The sequence below is a fragment of the Plasmodium gallinaceum genome (genome assembly GCF_900005855.1).
Source record: "Plasmodium gallinaceum strain 8A genome assembly, contig: PGAL8A_v1_98, whole genome shotgun sequence".
NCBI lineage: Eukaryota > Apicomplexa > Aconoidasida > Haemosporida > Plasmodiidae > Plasmodium > Plasmodium gallinaceum.
In genome coordinates, this window is record NW_021628265.1 from 32,893 (window position 1) to 53,843 (window position 20,951).

The following is a 20,951-nucleotide window of genomic DNA, read 5'->3' on the forward strand; positions in this document are numbered from 1 at the left end:
AAGGAATGTAGAGTTATCTTTATTTTATATTTTGTAATATTAATTATTATGATAGATTGTTAACCACTGATTTATTAATTACCTGTTCAATGACTTTATTAGTATTAAACAAACAAAATAATAAAGAGTATGTGGAGAAAATTCTCCTTATGATATTTTAATTAATATAAAATACTAAGCAAATCATTTACTTTTGTTAATTAATATAGAATATTAATTACATTAGTTAGTTACTATTTAAGTTAATTTACACAATGCTCTATATGTATAATATTTAACATTATATTTTTAGTCTTTCATGTAAAAAAAAAAAATAATCTATATCATCCACTCCAGAAAAAAAAAAAATCACTTTTTTTTTATGATGCCATTTTTTTTTAAAAAAAAAATAAAGCCGTTATAATAAATTTTTTTAAGTTAGCACCATATTCATAAAAAAAATAATTAAATATTTTTTTTTCTTCTGTATAAGTACATACACACCAAAAAAAATAAATATAATTATGTATATCTATATATTTTTTTCTCGTATATTTATTTTTAGTGCAATTGTTATTTTTTTTTTATTATACGTATTTAGATGTGCATATTTTCGAATTTTTTCTTTTTCAGCATTCACTAATAAAAACTTTTTTTACTTATTTATCTAAATATCATTTAGGATAATCAATAATACTATTTATAGGTTATACATAATACATATTTTATTCGTTATTTACCACTTTCGGTAATTTAAATAACTGTTTAATAAAGGGAATTATTAATCTTTTTTGAGAATAAAAATAACTAGATATATGGAAAATATGCAGTTCGCCATGCTTGAGATAGATAAATAAAAAAAAAAAATTATTAATTTTTTTTTTCTTATTATTAAGGATATGCGTAAAAAAAATATATTTGTTTTTTTAAATAAATATTTAATAGTTGGAAAAATAATATTCGAAAAATATGAAAAATAATTTGTTGACGAGAGAGCTTCTTTGTAATGAATTTTTAATTTGAGTTTAAGTGAAATTTTAATATACATAATAATGAAATTCTCATGTTTTCAATCCTTACATAATTTAATTTGTATTTCATTATGTATGTCAACTCGGAAGAAAATTGCTTGAGTTTCTAAACATTATACATAACATTATATGATATATTTCATTAAAAACCAATATTCAACAAGGATTTAAATATTTAATATAAATAATGATTTTTATTAAAGTAAATAAATGTCTCTTGAAAATAAAGAGTGTTCAACGAAGTAGCCTATATAAATACAGTTTACTTATTTTATATTATATAAAATTATATATAAATTCATTAAATTAGTAGAGATAGCTCTACAAGCTCTTTATTGATATGTTTAGCACTCTAACAAAGCCACCGAACAGCCATTGTATAAATCAGTAATACACTATTAATATAAATCATTGAAATTTACATTTTTAATATGCGTCAAATAACACTAATTAAGTCCCAAAAAATTATTAATTCCTATTCAGGAAAAAAAAAAGAAAATTAAATAAAAGTATTATTTACTTAAATATTTTTTTTTCTTACAAAATTCTCTTTTTTGCAGGTATTAAACAAAAAAAAAAATATATTTTTTGTTTTTTTTTTTTTTTAGTATACACATATTTTTTTGAATTCATACATTCTAGTGAAAGTATTTTAATTTTTGAATTTTCCAGTCAAGAATTAAGCACACAAAAACTCATTTATTTAATTTTAGTTTTTAATACTATTTAAAATAGATAGATATCATTTATTGATCAAATACTTACTGTTGATCATTAGTAAAGAAGTGTAAAAAATAATTTTTCTATTATTTGAAATATTTAATTCATATAAAAAAGACAAACATAAGATGATAATAAAGTTAAAAGTTCCAGAAATTTTTAGTGTTCTTTAATACAGTATTTTCTTTATTTTAACACGAACTTTAATCATTTTTTGGTAGATGGAAAAATTATTTATTTATATATATAAAAAATAAATTAACTAAAAATATGAAGGAATAATATTAAAAAAAAAAAAAAATTTAATATTAGGAATAAGAATTATTTAACTTAATTTGAAAAATATTTCTATGCGTTACAAATTATTTTTATGTTTTAAGAAATTTTTTTTTTTTATTTAAAAGAAAATTTATTTTAAATATATTTTCTAATAAAGTACATGAACAAAAAAAAAAAAGAAATATTACAATGTAGGATTTAATATAATAAAGAATTTGTTAAAATTATGATTCAAATTAGAAATGTTTTCTTAAAATGAAAAATTCAAATAAAAGTTAAAATACAAATTTTCTTATGATTCATAAAAATTGTAATTCATATCTACTTAGGCATATATTTTAAATTTATCAAATATATGAATTAATAGAATAATTAAACTTATAATTTCATATGTATAAATTATAAAAAATTATGCATATATACAATGAAAAGCATAATTCTTATATTAAAAAAAATTAAGTATTATTTTGTTATTTATTTTTTTTCTTACATAACATATTCAAAATATAAATATATTCAAAAAAAAATACTTTTTTTACAATATTAAAGTAACATTAAATAAAATAACAAAAAAAAAAAAAAACCAAAAAAATTGATAAAATATTAAAAATTTTACTATAAATATTCTATAAAAAAGAATTATTCATATTTATATATGCAAAAAAAAATAAACGAGGTAATTCTATAAAACAGACTTATAAAATATCAATATATTTATAAATGTTCTTTTTTCTTTTAATAAGTTTCAATTACATATATTTGTATATTTATTACTTAAAGTGCCTTTTTCATCTTCTTTTTTTTTTTTTAATAGGTAGAGCTCGAATTACTCCATTATTCTGTTTTACAAAATTTTTTTTTTATATTAATCATAATTGTAATTCTTTATAATTTTCTTATATTCTCCTAAATTTTTTGTTCTCTATCATTAATCTTTTATTTTTGCGGCTTTTTAATTCTTAAAGTTCGTATTTCTCTACATTTTTTTAATTTTCCTTTTTTATTTTTTGAATTTGTGTTTTATACTTTTTTAGATATTTTTTGAATATTTTATCACTTTTTTTCTGTTGACCATGAGTAGCATTTTGTTTCTTGTATTCATTCCAATCTTTTAAAGCCTTTTCCAAGAAAATCTTCCATTCTTTTATTATATGTTTACAAAATCGTTTGAACGAATTTTTATTTTTTCTAATAAAAAGATCGATTTTATTGGAATTAGGATTTTTATTTTTAAACTTTGTTAAATCTCTTTCATTTTTTTCTTCTCTTTTTAGAATCATTTTGTTTCTTAGTTCCCTCCAAGTGTTCCATCTTTCAGTTTCCCATTTATAATGTATATTATTCATAATACATATCTTTTTCCAATTCCAAAATAATTTCTTATCAATTTCATATAGACATCTTCTATTTTCATTATATTCCTTCTTCCATTCTCTATCTATAATTATAGAATATTCTTCATTTTTAGAATTATTTATTTCTGAGTGTTCATATTCTATTAAAGTTCTTGAATGGAAATTATCATGTTGCAATTTTACGGGTAATTCATTTCTTAATTTTGAAACACACTAAAGTATAATTAAAAATTAAATACTTAATATATTCTTTTAAATTAATAAAATTTTATTTGAAATAAATATCATGAAAGTAAAAGAAATAATTATATTGCTTAATGTAAATTTCATATTACTTGTAACAAAATATATAAAAGTACAAGAAATAACATTTTTTAAATTATAGATAACATAGATATTATTTAATTTTGTTTTTTTTTTTTTTGCTCTTCGTTTTTAATTCTCAATAAATAGCATAATCCTTTATAATTGTACTATAACATCATAAGCAATTTTTAAATAAATTGCTTTTTCGTACACTATGAGATCTGATGTGTAAATGCTATATTATTAAAATCAGTCTAATTCTTAAATTGAATTTTTAATTTGTTTTTATGTTTACACTCGTATTTATAATTATTATAAACATTTCTTATCTAGAAAAAATATAACAATATGTAAAAATTATAATAAAATATTATGTAGATCTAAAGGTACAAATAATTTCATAAAATTTTCATTTAAATTTTGTTTTATTAAAAACTCAATAAAATTAAATGCATAGCTAAAATTGCTAGCCTTTAACAATGAACATTAATAAGTGGGCCTCCTTTGAATAACGTGTTTTAGCAAAAAAAGTTCAATACTGAATGGATTACATTTTTTAATTAAAACCTTATTTATATATATATATATTAAAAATTTTTTCCGATTATTTCACCTTTTTTTTTTTTTAATGAAATAAATATAATCAAACTTTTCACATATTTCTTAATATTTTTTCATTACAATTATATAAAACATAAAAAATGTGGTAAGTTTTTTATTTAAAAAAATTTATTGGAAAAAAAAAGATTAAATCGTAATTTTATTATGTTGATATAGTTTTTTTCTCTAAATAGTCAAAATTTTTTACACTTTGAATTATTAGTACATTTTGAGAATTTTATTTTAACTATCTTTTATAAATATTTTTTAACAATATTTTTATTAAATTTTTTTTTATAATATTTTCCTATATTAAAATACTCAATTACTCCTTATGAAATTTATTTTATTTTTCATTATTCTAATTTTTTAATGTATTAAATTATCATTTTTGAGTCATACTTTAGTTATTTCAACACATATACATATTTTTTTAATCGAGTTTTATTTATGAAAAATTATAAAAAAATGAAAATAGAAAATTATCATAAATATATAAATTACACGAAAAAGTGTGTAAATTACATTAGAAAAAAAAAAAAAAAAAAAATAATAATTATATACAATGTAATAAAATTAAATTAATAACGTTCAAAGTTCAAATTAAAAAATTAAAAAAGAGATAACAGCTAATTTTTTTTTTTATTTATTTTACAATAAAGAAAAATAAATATTATAAGAAAATATAAAATTTTCCTTTTTATTTTTATTATTTTTACTTTTATCTTTCATTCGCACTTTTTTATTACTCCAATTATTTAAATTAATATTTATTAAGTTTATAAATACTTTTTTTTAAATTTATATATTTTATTTAAATAACATAGTAAGCATATATTTTATAAAACATTATTTTTTAAAAAAAATTTTATATAAATAATTTCTTCATTGTATATAATTAACAAAATTTGTTTTCTATCTATGAAATTGCATTAATAAATTTTTTTTCAAATATAATTTTTATATGGTTAGTTTACAGGATCATAATTTATATCCATTTCATTTTTATTTTTATCTTTATTCCCATTTATTTTTTTTAAAGTATAACATAACACACAGTATATAATATACAAAATCTTTTAATAAAGATATACCAAAATTATTTAAATCATCTTTATAACCATTTATTTTTTAATTTTAGATTTTTGAATATGATGATTATAAAGCTTCTTTTAATTGTTTCTTTTTTATAGCTTTTTTTACCTTTTAATTGCAGGTTTCTTATTTAATTTTACATATTATCTTTCATCTTTGATATTTCTATTTCATTTTATATAATTTATTTTTTATTTTTTCAATTCAACTCTTAAAAACTTTACCCTTTTTTCAAGTTCACTATTTTTTTTTATTTATTATAATATTCTTATATCTTTATTTTTTTTACTTAAATTAGTTTCTTATTTGACATTTCTTGTTCATATAATAATTCTTCTTTTTTTTTTTTTTTTTTGATATTGATGTTTTAAGAAACTAATTATTCTTTTACATTTCCTATTCATTATATCTCTATTCACATACTATACTTCAAATTCATTTTTTTTGTATCCCTCATTGGTTTATGTTCAACTTTAATATTCATTACTCTCCATATTTTCTATAGTTTTTTCTTTTATTTTTCACGATTTTATTTCCTTCTTTTGTATGTTCTTCTTTATAATGCTATGTAATAATCTTTTAAGATAACTTTTTCTATATTTTATATATCATTTTTAATGTATCTAAAATAAAAGTTTTTTTTTATTATCTCTTTTTATTATTTTTTGTTTTTCTATTTTTCTTAAATGTATTTTTTCTTCAATTTTTAAAATTTCATTTTTATTTATATTAGACCTATTTTTATTCCTACACATTCATCATTTTTGCAACACTTTTTTTTTCTTCTAATTTTATATTTCTTCCTATCTTAATTTATTAAATGGTAATAAAACATTTCTGTAATTTTTTTAACAATCAAATTAATAAGTAGTATGTAGAAAAAATCTCTACCCATTTAATTTATTATATATTAATGATTTTAAAAATTATAATTAATTCTTTATTAACTACACTAAATAATTTAAAACATAATTTATTTTATATTAAAATAAATTTATTTATTATTCTTATATAGTTTTTCATTTATTTATTACTAAATATCAATTTTATTATTTATCTTCATTTAGTTAATAACCATATTACATATAAATTATTATCTTCCCTATGTATAAATTATATTAATGAATATAATTCAGTGCAGGTATTTTGAGATTTATACTCTTTAGTTTATGCATTTAATGAACTTATTTTCTTCTAATACTCTACATGGAAAAAAAAGCCTTAAACAACTTTGTAAGCCATCTTATTAAAAATATAAATACGAAGATATTACTATATATTTACCATCTCTCTTAAGTTTATTTATTGAGTCTTTATAATATTTTTTTATCTTATTTGTTAGTCTGATTTCAAAAAAAGCATCTTTCCTTAATTATAATCTCTCTTTTTTGCACTCATCACTATAACATGTACCTCCAACGTAAGCAGTTACTTTAAATTCTTCTTTATTACCATTATATTGTTACTTTTATACATCTCTAGATTTGCTTATTTTATGTTTTAATTTTTTTTGTTTTTTCTTTTTTTCTTTTTTTATGTTATTTATTTATTTTTTTTATGAATATTTCTTTTTCCTTTACCTTTCCTTATATATTTTTAATAAATTTTTCTTTTATATACTTTTTTTTCTTTTATTTGTTCATATTCTCTTAGAATATATTTCTTTTTAAATGTATTTTAAGGCACTTTTTTTATTTTTCTAAGATGTATATATATTCATGAAAATCTTTTCGCCATCCTTTTCATAATTTATATATTTATTTTCTTTATTCTCCCATTTCATCAGCAAATAAAAATATCATATCACTTTATTCTATTTGTCTTTTGCCCATTTCTTCTTCTATGATATAAATTTCTCTTTATATTTCCTCTTTTCTACTATCTTTGCTTATTTACATTATTTTTTTCTATATTTTTAATTTTTTCAAGAACATTTTAAACATTTTTTCATTGTTCACTATTCATTTATTCTTTCTATATTTAGAGAATAATATATAAGAATGTTAAATTATATTTTTAATAAAAAAAAATAAATTTCATATATTTTGAAGTCTATAAATTAGTCTAAACATAAAACTGCTTTCATAATACCAGTATATTTTAAATATTAAAAACTTTAAAAAATAAAAAATATTAATATGAGCATAATATAAAATATATAGATATACTTAAGGTTTTTCTACAAAGCTATTAAAAAACACATTGTAACAAGTTTAATTATTATGATAATGAAATGTAACTAAAAACTTATAGTAACTAAATAATAATTTTATAATCCTAAATTAATATTAAAAATTCAATTATAAAATAATTAAACGATATTATAATTTTGTACATTAATATATTACTGTAAGTTATGATTAAAACATAGAAATAAAAGGAAGAAGCTTTTAGTCTACAAATGCTATTATTAACATGCTTTAAATAATATTTAAATATATTTTTATTGATACATGATAGTTATACAGGAAAATGAGTAGATCTAATGTATTCACTAAAAAAAAATTTTTTTTTTGTGTAAACTAAATATATCTACAAAAAAATAGATATTTCATATATTTTTTTTTATAAGAATATGACTTTATAAAAAAAAAATTATCTTTTATTTATGCAATGATACTATTTTTTTTTTTTTTTTTTGATGTGAAAATCATGGTGTGTATGTTTTTTTTTCAAATTTAGAAAATGTAATATGAAGTACTACATTTATTGTTTAGTGTGTAGATTAAGTTAATAAATAAAAGAGTTTATATTTAATACAAGTTATAAAATAAAAACAATTTATGTAATAAATTATTTTATAATAGAGTTTTTTCCACATACTCTTTATTAATTTGTTTGTTAAATACTACCTAAGTCATTGAACCAGCAATTAATAAATTACTTTTCCATTTATTTAACTAAATGTGACGAAAACAATAATTATAATAACTACAATAATAAAAAAAAAATAAAATAAAATAATCATAAAACTGTATCTCAATTATAATAATTGTAAATTTAATAATAATAATAATAATCCTAATAATGACAATAATAATTTAAGTAAAAAAAATTAATGTGAAATAATATAAAAAAAATGTATTATTAAAACAATAAATAGTATAATATAATTAACTTTTATATCAATTTTGAGGTAATCTATCAGAATAGAAAATAATATAATAATGAGATAAACCTATTAATAAAATTCCATAATAATAATTAAAGTTATAATAATTTGAGTTCTATATTTATAAACTTTATTTCATATAAAAAAAAAAAATAAATAATAATAAAAAATAATATATACAAGATAATATTATTAATTTACTATTAAATCACTTTTATAAAATTTTAAACAAATATTTTGATAAAAATGTTATGGAAAAACATTTACTCTTTTAACTAAAATAGTAAATGTTTTTATGTCAAATCTAAAACTTCAGCTATTTAAAATATGTAAATTTTAACGTGCAGTATTTATATATCATATAACAACATATTATGAAATGCTTGATTTATTTATTGAAATTCAAATGCTTCTTTAGTATTTTAAAGAGTTATATTAATAAAAAGAAGGTACAGAATTCTCAACTTATTTATTATAAAAACACTTATTATATATAACTATATATTCTTTTTATAATTATGCTATATAAGATAATTTAATTTTTATCTAAATTTTTTCTTTTTCTTTTTTTTTGATAATATTTTTCACTAATTTTTATTACGAAATATCGTATGTTATTTTTAAAAATTAAATGATTCACATTTTGATATTATACAAAAAAAAATATATATTAGCTTACTTTTTTTTTTAAGTTGGATTTCTATATTTTTTTCTTTATTATTAATAAAAGACATTATCCTTGATGAAATAATAGTAATTTATATGTAAAGTAAAAAGTTATCCATGTTTTTTTTCTAAAAAAAAAAAAAAAAATTCATTTCTTTTATTTTTATGCGTTGCTTTTATTAAATATTTTTTTATAAGATTTAATCTATTTTTTAAATTTTATTATTAATAGTGGAAAAATTACTCCTTATTTTTAATTGAATCTTGCACATGGAAAATTTTATTTTTGTTAATAAAATTAATGTTATATAATTGAAAGTTATATTTTGAGTTAAAAAAAAAAAAGTATTTTGTTTTTGTTGATATTTAATTTTTATGCATTTTTAAGGGACTGTTAATAGATTTGACATAAATTTTTTACTTTATTTTAAAAGGTTATTTTACATATAATCAGTAATTTTAGAGGATTTAGTTTTAAAAAGAATAAAGATTATTTTTATTAAAGCAAATAAGTTCTCAATTGTGAAAATTATTAAGTTCATTCATTTTAAAAATTAATACAGTCTTATCAGCAATTAAAACTAGAAGAGAATATTCTATGTTCTTTTTGTTTATTTTTTTGTTTATTACTTTATTTGTTAACTTATATATTTATAGAGTAATGAATAGACAATTTAATAAAGAGAATGTATAATTTTACGTATGCATTTGATTCCTATAAATAATTATATTGACTATATAAATTGGTGGACTTTATAGTTTAAATTATTGAACATTTGTTATTTTAAGAGGAATTTATTCACTTAAATAAAAAATCCTTTATTTTTATTGAAAATGCAAATTCTCATTAATTAGTGGCTATTAAGTACAAAATATTTTAATTATAATTCTATGAATAAATTTTTAACATTTTATATCCACTGATTTTAAATTAGAAAAAATAAGCAAATATTAAAAAACAAATGCAAATTGAATTAACTTATTTTAAATGAAAAAATTTTATACTTGAAAATATAAAAGTTTCCCTAATAGTAAAAAATTTTGACAAAAAATTCTCTACTAGGTATTTTTATAAAAAAATAAAATTATTTAAAAAGAAAATTAATGTTAAAATAATAAAATAACTTAAAAAAAATTATAAAGAAAAATAACATTTTTTTTTTTTTTCTTTTAAGCTAATTATTGTGAATTGCTACCTTTATATTTTTCATACAGCCGTTAATTACTACTCTTGAAAAGATTTATAATGTTTTCTATTAATTATTATTCTATATGATTAAACTGCTTAATATGAAATAATTGCTTTATTTTAGAAAATTTTTAAAATTTATTAAAAAAAAAGATATTTTTAACTGTAGATATCTTATTATTCTTTTAAATTTTAATTATTAAAAAAAGAAGTTTATATAATTAAAAATAAACTATTAAGACAATATATATTCCCATTTAATAACAATTAAAATATCACAAATAAAATTGTAATTTATCAAATATTACAGTTTTATAGAATACGTAACATTTTTCTATTTAAACTAAAAAATTTTGGAAAATTACATTTTTCTTTTTAATTTTTTTAAAGAAAAAAAGAATCTATATTAAAAAAAATATCAAAAAAATTTTCAACACCTAAAATTTTAACAATAATGAATATATTTCTTAAAAAAAAATATATATAAGTATTCTCAAGTGGGATATACGTTTAAATGACTAATAAAAGATATTATTAACCTGTTTGAAATGATGATTAGTAAATTCTACAGAAAAATATAAATTAGCTATTAATTTATTAACAAATCAAAGACTTTTATAGTGCGTTGAATAGATGATAAAGAACATATAGAGAGATATTTATTTAATTTATTTATTATAATATTAATTCTTATAAAAAATAATTTACTTATTATATTAATTAAATTAATCCATAATTTATTTTTTTAAAATAAATTTTACTAAATTTATATAATTTTTAATAATTTATCACTTAATTTCAATATCATTATTTATTTTAAATTTCAGTCAACATATATACTATATTATTAATATTATAAACAACATTATGTAGCTTCGCTGCATATTATGTCTTGCAATATACCAAAAGTAATTAATTATTTTTAAAAAAAAAAAGAGAAAAGAATTAAAATAAAATAAAAAAAATTATCACATACCTATCAAAATGTGCGACGAAATATGGATTTTTTAGTGTACTCATTTTAATATGCTTGTTTTATTAATATATCTTATAAGAACAAGTAAAACTTTAAATATTTATTAATTACTCATATTACTAAAAATAGATCTATAATACTATTTATTGATCAAACCAGCAAAATTGATAATTAAAAAAAAAAAAAAAAAACTAAAATTTGTTGTTTTCTTTTTATTTTTTTTAATTAATTCTTTAGGGGGGAAATTTTTTGTTAAGAATTTTTAATAAAGAAAAATATATATTTTCGAGAAAAAAAATTTCATTGTTAAAAAGAAGTTTATATAATTTAAAATTGTCTTTTAATTTTTACTTATATTTGTTAATTTAGAAATAATTGTTATAAATAGGTAAAAATTTACTTATAAAACAATAATTAAATTATTTTATACTAAAAAATCATTTATATGTTATACCATATTGTTAAGAAATTATAGATGTGTAGGAAGAAAAGATAATGATAATATACTAAAGCATGCAGTGTTGTTTTATTGACTGGGTATTCGGTGACTTTGTTAGAGTATTGAACAAACAAATTAATAAAGGGCATGTAGAGCTGCCTCTACGATTTTTAATGTATTTATATAAATTTTTAAATGCTTTGAACGAGTAATCCTTAATTATGTAATCTACTCCATTCATAATTCTTTATATTTAAAAGACATTTACTTACTTTAATAAAAATCCTTATTTTTATTAAAAATTTAAATCCTTATCGAATATTGATTATTAATTAAATATAAATTACTTGTTTCTTTGTCATGAGTTATGTTCAGCAATTTAAATATACTGCTGTTGAATTAACAAACATAAACAATTAGTAAAAATGCAAATAAATTATATGAATATTAATTACGTGAAAATTTTATTGTTACATGTATAAAATTTTCTCTTACAATTTAAAAATATAAATACTATGTAAATTAAACTCTTTCGTATGTAAATATCCTTTGTATGTTTAAAATCTCATTCTTATTGGTAACAAATATTTTTCTTAATTTTTATTTTACCAATTTTCCCCCCACCATTAATTCTTTTCAAAAAAAATAAATATATTTTTTTTAAGTATTTTAATTTACAAAAAGAAAACAAAAAAAAAAATTAATAAAATTTTTTTTTTTTCTTTTTTTTTCTTGTGTGTGCATGGCTAACTATGTATTCTTCATATAGCTAGTCTTTTTTATTACCAAAAAGTTTAATAAAGCCTTTTATTAACCAAGTATGGAACAATTATTTATCAGTTCACTATAGAAGAGGAAGGTTATACATATAAGAAAAATATAGATATCACAAAATATATTTGTTTCATAATAGTAAATTTGTCCGACTTTATGGAGTAAACAACAGCGCTAAAGAAAATTCAAAAACATTTTTAGTAACTTAATATTAGAAGAGATATTTAAGAATATATTAGAAAATGTTTAGTTTGTCAAATAGTTCTCAGAAGAAAGTTTAAACCTAATAAAAACAAAAATATATCAAAAACTAATGCATTAGATAATGTTTCACTAAATATTTTATTTATTAATTGGCTTTTCATTGACTTTCATAGTACTTTGTATAGTGAAATTAATAAAGAGCATATCGAGAGATCTCTATTTGTTTTACTTATAAAAAGCACACTTAATGTGGAAATTATATTTCATCTATATAATTATCTACTTACCATAGAATAAATAGATATACATGTTTATATAATTATATTCCCTTTATATAAGTATCTATTTATAATAAAATGAAAATATGTATTTATATTTCATAGTTTTAATCACTTTTCTCAATAGTTTTTGCTAAAAGACATATACATATAAAACATAAAAAAATTATCCTCACCCACATTTAAAATAATTTAAAAAAAAAAAAAAATTTTCATTTGTTTTTTATTATTATTATGCACACGTTTAAAAAATATCTCCATTATATTTCAGAAGATATATATTTTTTGGTAAAATATTTCATAATTTTTCTGTATAAACAAAATATTGTTTTATATATCTTCAAACATATCTCAGTATGTATCATTAAATTTCTTACATGTACAGAAAACTCTTTATAAAAATTTACTACTATTATAGGAAATATCAAAAAGGTTAATAGGATATTTTACTGCTAAAAAACTTAGTAAAGTTGTTAAACGAGCAATTAATAAATCATCCAATGAAAAAATATATTATTATTTATCTTTATTATTAAAAGTTGCAAAAATACTTAAAAGTAAAAAAAATTAAACGTGTGTACACTTTTATAATGTTTAAAATTTTTCATTTAAAAATATTCAAAATAACGTGCACTCTATTAAATTTAAATAAATGAGCAATGATTAAAAAACATAAATTCATTCTTATCTATTTTACTTATTATTGAACTTTTCATGCTGTGTTATTAATATTTATTTTTAGTAACAAAGAAAAAAAAAAATTTTTAAATAAATTATTTATTTTTATATATAATGTTAACATAAAGGTATATACATATTAAAATACATAAAGAATGTATATTATTACATAGGTAAATTAAATAATCATCTTTTATTGTTCTCCTTAAATGAAAATATTAACTTAATTAGAAAAAAAAAAAAAAAGTAAATATATGAAATTAATTTGAAATATAAAAAATTAAATTTTTATTAGATGAAAACAAAGATGCATGTTAAGCCAATTATCTATATTAACGCAATAGAATTATGTTTCTTTCTTTATATAACTAAATACAAAAAGGAATTTTTTATAATTTATTTATTTAAATTTAAATATTATTTCTGTATGTATAAATAATTAATTCTCCTAGTAGAGAATTCTTTTGCATATAACTTAAAATTTTCGTATATATTAATGTAAGAACTAAAATATATGAAAGATAATTTTTATTCTTCTCAGTTGTTTTTAAAATTGTCAATAAGAATCATTAAATAGCTGAATAAAAATAAATTAGTTAATTAAATTCACTTCATTTAATGTTTTTAAGAAAACAGCCTACGAATTTTAACAAGAACAGCAAAAAAAAAAAAAAAAAAAATTAGAAAATATATGGCAATTTTTTGTACATTTATATTATTATATTAACATCATGAGTTAATTATTTTACAATTTTTTTTAATAAAACAACTTTTGAAAAATTATAATAATGTTTTAATTAATATTCCACAACTTCAAATTTTTCCAACTAATAATTTCATATTTTTTTTTTTTTTTTTTATTTATAAATGTAAATTTACCTTAAAAAGAAAAAAATTGAATTAATTATCACTTGTTTAAAAAATATATGCAAGTAATTTAAATATAAAATTATTCATAAATGGGCATTATAATTTTAAAAACTCTGTGTATAAATAATGTAGATAATCAAAATATTAAAAATTATCATTTTTATTTTAAACTACTGATTTTTATCAGAGGAAAATTGATCATTTTGAAGTATTTTTGCATTATTTGAAAAATTACGCTTATTCTTTAAAGTTACATCTATAAAATTTTGTATAATGTAATAAAATATCTAAATGAAAATAATGTTAGTCATTATGATTATGATAATTAAATAAAAATGAAATAAATAATGTATATCACTGCATAAAATATTTCAAATTTTATAGAAATCCATTGTTAAATATTATATATCCTATTATTATACGAAATATTAATATGCATTAAATATCCCATTTTTTTTTTTTATTGTAATAAAGTTTGTTAATAATTAAAAATATATAACATTGAGAAAAATTAGGAAGTGAGTTAAAATAATATAAAATAACATTATATATAAAAATATAATAATTCGTTCTTTCATTTATATTTACAGCTTAAACCTTAAAAATCGCAGATACACTATTATTCAAGATAAAAATTAACTAAAAAGAAAATTATGTAAATAAGAATATCTTATTTGGAATTAGAGAATTATTATAAATCTTGCTTATTTTAAATCACATACAAACATTCTATTACTCTTATTTGTCATAATGTAATAATATATATATATGTATATTATAGAAAGAATACTTACTAATAAATAAAAAAAAAAAAAAAAAATAACATTTACTTTTATAGTTCTCTTATACTATATATTTAATTACAATAAAAGTATATTCACATGTATTATATTGTGACTAAATATATATGTGGCATTAATATTTTATTTTTTCCCGTTGAAAAAATATCTTATTCCAATTAAATGTATATGTATATTTATTTTAGTAGAAAAGAAGCTTATATTCCTACATAATGCACTATTTTTTTTAATTTCACATTAACAATTTTCACTAATATATATATTATAACATAATTTACTATTAACAAAATAATCACATATTAGTGTTTTCGTAATTATTTTAATTATAGTAGACATCATAATTTTTTAATCATGATAATTTTAAAATTACTAACTCTACAAATCATGTCTAAAACAATAAACTATTATATAATATATTATTGTTATTTTAATTACTTCTTATTCAAAATTATGTTGTTAATTTATAATACTAAATGTTTATTTATACATAAAGAGGAATCTTCATATATGAATTTTATTTCATAGTATTATTATTATATAACTACATTAACATAAAATTATTATATATCTTTATTAAAATAAAGCTAAAATCAATTAAATAATCATAGAAATATACTCAATTTAATCACTTAAATTTTTGCATTGTTATTCTTATTTCAGCTATAACATACTCCAATAATTTTTTATATTTTTTCAAATAATAATAATATTTATAATATTATATATACTACAATTATTAATTTCTTCTTTTTTTAATATAAATTTTCTTAATAATGCATGCTCAAAAAATTATATAAAAATTATTAAAAACTATGAGTAAAATTATTTTAACTCATATAACTATGCCTGAACAAAATATAAAAAAAAATTTGCAAAAGTTATTTATACACTTATATTACGAAGTGGAATAATTTATATAAGATTAAAATAATTATAAATTTTATAAATTGAAAGATAATAAATTCAGTAATTACACTTTTATATAACTAATTAGATTAATATTATATCATTTAATAGAGAAAAATTATTTTTATTTTATTTTTTTCAATTTTTTTTATTTATTTCTTTTTAATATCCAATAAATTTTAAAAAAAAATCAAGATTTGTTTTTAATTAAATCAATGTGTTTAAAATTATGTAAAAATTATGTATTTCATAACAATAAAAAACAAAAAAAAAAAAAAAAAATTTATGTAATAATTTTTAAAAAAAAGTTAATTATAAATTAAATTTTTTTTAATATTTACTTAATTATTTTAATTAATATAATAAAATGAAAATGAATTTTCCTTATTTTCTTTTTTAAATTGTTCATATTGAAATTTCATGAAAAAAAAATATACTACAGAATAGTTCATAAATTACTGATAAAAATCGAAAATATTAAAAAAAGTACAATAAAAAATTAAAAGGAAAAGTATAAAAAACAACAGTTTTTACAACAATATAATTAAAAGTAAAAATTACAGAAATAAAAATAAATTAAATTGGTAATGAAATTAAAATCTTAAAATAATAATAAATTAAATAAATAAATGTAAAAAATATTTTAATATTCTATTATATTTTTTTTTAAGTTAATTTTGGAGTACAACAATTTTATTTCTATTAAATCTAAATTTAAAAGTCATAATAATCCGTGTATTACAATAGTTTTAGAAAAAAAAAAAATAATATAATGTAATTTAACTATTTTATTATAAAAAAAAGTTTCTTCTATATTTATAAATAATTACATTTATATATAAATAGCTTTTTATATAAATGGAATTCTTAAGGAAATAAAGCAAATGTATTATAATTTTCACAAAAATACATATACATTTTTCATTCTATATAGATTTAAAAAAATAAATGAAATATTTTTTTTTTTGTTAATTTTTTAAAATAAAAATAATAATAAAAAAAAAAATAAATAAATAAATATGTAAATAAATGAAAGATATAATATTTAAAAAAAGAAGTTGCAATTAATGATTAATGGTAAAAATTACACTAATTTTTTCTTCTTTATATTTATTAAATTTTTGCTTTAAAAAAATTGTAAAAAAATTATAAAAAAATATTTTTTTTTGGTTTTGATATATATTGTATATTATTTAATATGGAAAATAATTTTGTTAATTTTATACTTAATTTTAATTTTATTAAAGCATAATTTTTTTTTTTAAACATTATATGAAAGAAATTAGAATTATGATTTTTTAAAATAATTTTTTACCTGAAAAATTTCTACAATTCTACATTTCTACATTTTATATATTATTTTATTCGTTATATATCTTATTATGATTTTTTTAAAGTATTAATTATTAATTTTATAAAAAAACAACCATTATATAATGAATTACTCAAAAAATAAATTAAAATAAAATTAAAGTATTTTTATATTACTATATGTTAATTTGTATTTTAAAAATACATTAATATGACTTTTTATAATGACAAGGGGAGAAAATTGCCAAGAACATTATCTTTTAGTGATATGTATACATTAGTGTTCTTTATTAACTATCTTAGAAATAAAAATGAAGCATTTAAAAGAATAAATCTAGTAAATTCAAAGTTTTATAGATTATATTCAATTTTATTTATTATTTCCTTATATTTTTTGCTACAAGTAAGATAAAATTTACTTCACAAGATATATATTTCTTTTTTTTTTAAATATTTATAGTTCTAATTATTAAAAAACTTTTTTTTTTTACCTTTAAATTATATTATAGCGTATTTCTAAACGAAAGGATAAAACATGTTTGGGATTATATTTCAATAATTTAAATTTAAGAGAATTATCTGAACAGCTCAGCAAAGAGTATAGAGAATCTGTAGAAGATTTTCCATGTTTGAGATTATATTTCAATAAATTAAATTTAAGAGAATCAACTGAACATCTAAGTAAAGAATGTAGAAAGTATTACTTAGAGAGTAGTGAAAGTATGTATGCAAAAAGGAAAATCTATGAGTTAGATCTCTTTCCAGATATTGAAACAGACGAAGAAAAATCCAAGAGACTAAAGGAAATTTGGTATAAAAATTGCCTTAAAGAAAGAGCAAGTTATTGGCAAAAAAGGATGAAATACTGGAATGAAATAGAAGAAAACATTTATATTGATTGGTATTTTGGACCTAAAACTAAAAAAATGGATAAAGAGTGGAAAGATAAGAAGTGGAATGAATGGTTTGAAATGTTCTCTAAAAAAATGTGGAAAGAAGATATGAAAGATACGAAGAGTTTCAAGAAAAAGATAAAAAGAGAATATTCTTTAGAAGTAATTGTTCAATCATTTATGAAAAAAGAAAAATCATTTGAAAAGAAAAAGATTAAAATAATGAAAGAATGGGATGAATTTGTTAACATATCAGTGGAACAATGGGAAAATGAAAAAAAATAAATTTAAAACATTAAAATAATGAAAAATAAATTTATGTTATTGAAAAGTATAATTCAAAATTACAAGTTCAAAGAAAGGATGAACAGCAAATAAAAATAAGGATTTTTCTGTATTGTACAAGATATTTCATTGCTCTATTACATTATAATATAACTTAAAAAAAAAATATAGAAATATACTAGTAAATTTTTATATTAATAGGAAAAAGTATAAAAATGAATCAATATACAAGTATACTTATGAGGATTCTTCCTAAAAATATGGCATTTCATTTGTCTTATGAAATATGCATAAAAACAAAAGTTATGCATTATCTTTTCAAAATTAAAATTTTATTATATTTTTATTTATTTTAATTATTATCATTTTTAAGTAATAAAATATTTATATTTTTTAATTTTCCTTTTTAGTTTTTTTGTTTAAGTAAAAATAGTTTACTAAATTAAATTATTTGGTAATCTTACTTAACAAAAAATTTTTTCATTTGTTTTATATACTTTTAAATATAATTTGCTATACATTACATGCAAAAATTTATATTTATGAATATTTTATTAATTTTTTTGAATAAATAGAATTTAAATAATTATCATAGGGATATAAAGTTTATATTTTTTTTTTTTTTTTTTTTTTTTTTTATATATATCAAAAAAAAAATATGAACACAAATACACTTGATCATGAACGTTACTTTTAACTTTTAAAATTCTAAACATTATACAAAAGTTAACATAAGTACAATTAATTAATATTCTAAGAAAAATAATATCTTAATTCAACAACATATTTGTTAAAACTTTCTCCATTAAAATTATATATAATATAAATGTTTTAAACTTGCATCTAGAAGTATAATTTTATAATTTTAAAATAAAATATTTTAAAACTATTTAAATCATTATTATAAATTATTTTTAATATTAATTTATATGTGTAAATAGTTTAACTTTCCTTTTTTTTAATATATTCACATATATAAATGAATAAAAATGGAATGTTGAAGAAACTACTAATTAAGTACACATTTTTTTGTATTATGTTTTTCTTTATGAATAAAAAATTCTTTTTAAGTATTCTGAAAATTGAAATTGTGATTTTTATTGCGTAAAAAAAATTTTTTAAGGTGATGATTAATTAATTTGACATTCAATGGTTTTTGATAAATAATAGATAAATTAATAAAGTGCATATAGAACAATCCCTACTTATTTTGCTAATTATATGAGTCTTAAAAATATATATATATATATATTCGAATTAATTAAAATATTTAATACAAAATATTTATTTATTTAATACGACTTTTAAGACATAATAATAAAGTATGTGTGAATATATTTTATTATTCTTTTGCTTTTATTTAATTAGCAAAACGTTTATATAATACAAAAGAAAATCTCTATAAAAAAACTTAATAAACATTCTCCGAATAATTAACACTTTGCTGGATGTAAAATTATGATTTACTAAAGCAACATAATTTTTCTTAAAAATACATCATACTCTATTTATTTTGAAGGAAAAATTACTAAAAAAAATAAAAATAAATTTTTTTTTAAAAACACATAATTAACAAAATATATATATTATCCAATATCTTGCATGAATAAATATCTAAATTAGCTAAATTTTTTTTTTTCACTATTTATTCAAAAAAGATAATAATACTACATATTGACCAGTTACAATTGAAAAAAAAAATTATATATTTCAAAAACAATTTTCGAAAAATATTAAGTTAAAAAGTATTCTTATTTCAAGTCACTTATATATATCTTACACTTAAGTATGTTTTTAATTATGTGGATAAATTTTTTACCTAAATAAGAAAGAATATAGATGATTAGTTTCAGGATTGTATAGACATTTTATTAAATACTGGTTTCGCTAAAGCATTGTTTATTTATATTTTTGAATATAAAAATATATATTTTATAAAAGCCTTTTTATATTTTATTTTTAAAATTTCTTTTAAATTTCATTTAATTTAAAAGTTCTATATTTACTTATTGATAAATATCTTAATATCCTTATAAAATTATATTATATATAATGGACACTTTTAGGTAAATGAATTTATTTATTTAAAAGGTTTTTATATTCTTTTAATACAATGGAAATTACTTTATTATAATAAAAAATGAAAATTTATATTAATTCTTATCATAAAAATTCATACAAATATATGGTATGTAGTCCAATATT

At 16.5% G+C, this 20,951-nt stretch overlaps 2 protein-coding genes across 2 annotated transcripts, besides 2 other annotated features; one reads left to right on the top strand and one right to left on the bottom strand.

The window, feature by feature from the left end:
* Positions 1-993: 993 nt before the first annotated feature.
* Positions 994-1,399: a repeat region.
* Positions 1,400-2,995: 1,596 nt separating this feature from the next.
* PGAL8A_00329400 (Plasmodium exported protein, unknown function) lies at positions 2,996-3,735 on the bottom strand (the record flags this gene model as incomplete). The annotated part of the gene is made up of 2 exons (XM_028672321.1): positions 2,996-3,577; positions 3,700-3,735. The coding sequence occupies 2 exons, from the start codon at positions 3,733-3,735 to the stop codon at positions 2,996-2,998; spliced, it is 618 nt and encodes a 205-aa protein (XP_028528885.1).
* Positions 3,736-11,829: 8,094 nt separating this feature from the next.
* Positions 11,830-12,363: a repeat region.
* Positions 12,364-17,779: 5,416 nt separating this feature from the next.
* PGAL8A_00329500 (Plasmodium exported protein, unknown function) lies at positions 17,780-18,746 on the top strand (the record flags this gene model as incomplete). Its single annotated transcript, XM_028672323.1, has 2 exons — positions 17,780-17,971; positions 18,078-18,746. The coding sequence occupies 2 exons, from the start codon at positions 17,780-17,782 to the stop codon at positions 18,744-18,746; spliced, it is 861 nt and encodes a 286-aa protein (XP_028528886.1).
* Positions 18,747-20,951: the final 2,205 nt, after the last annotated feature.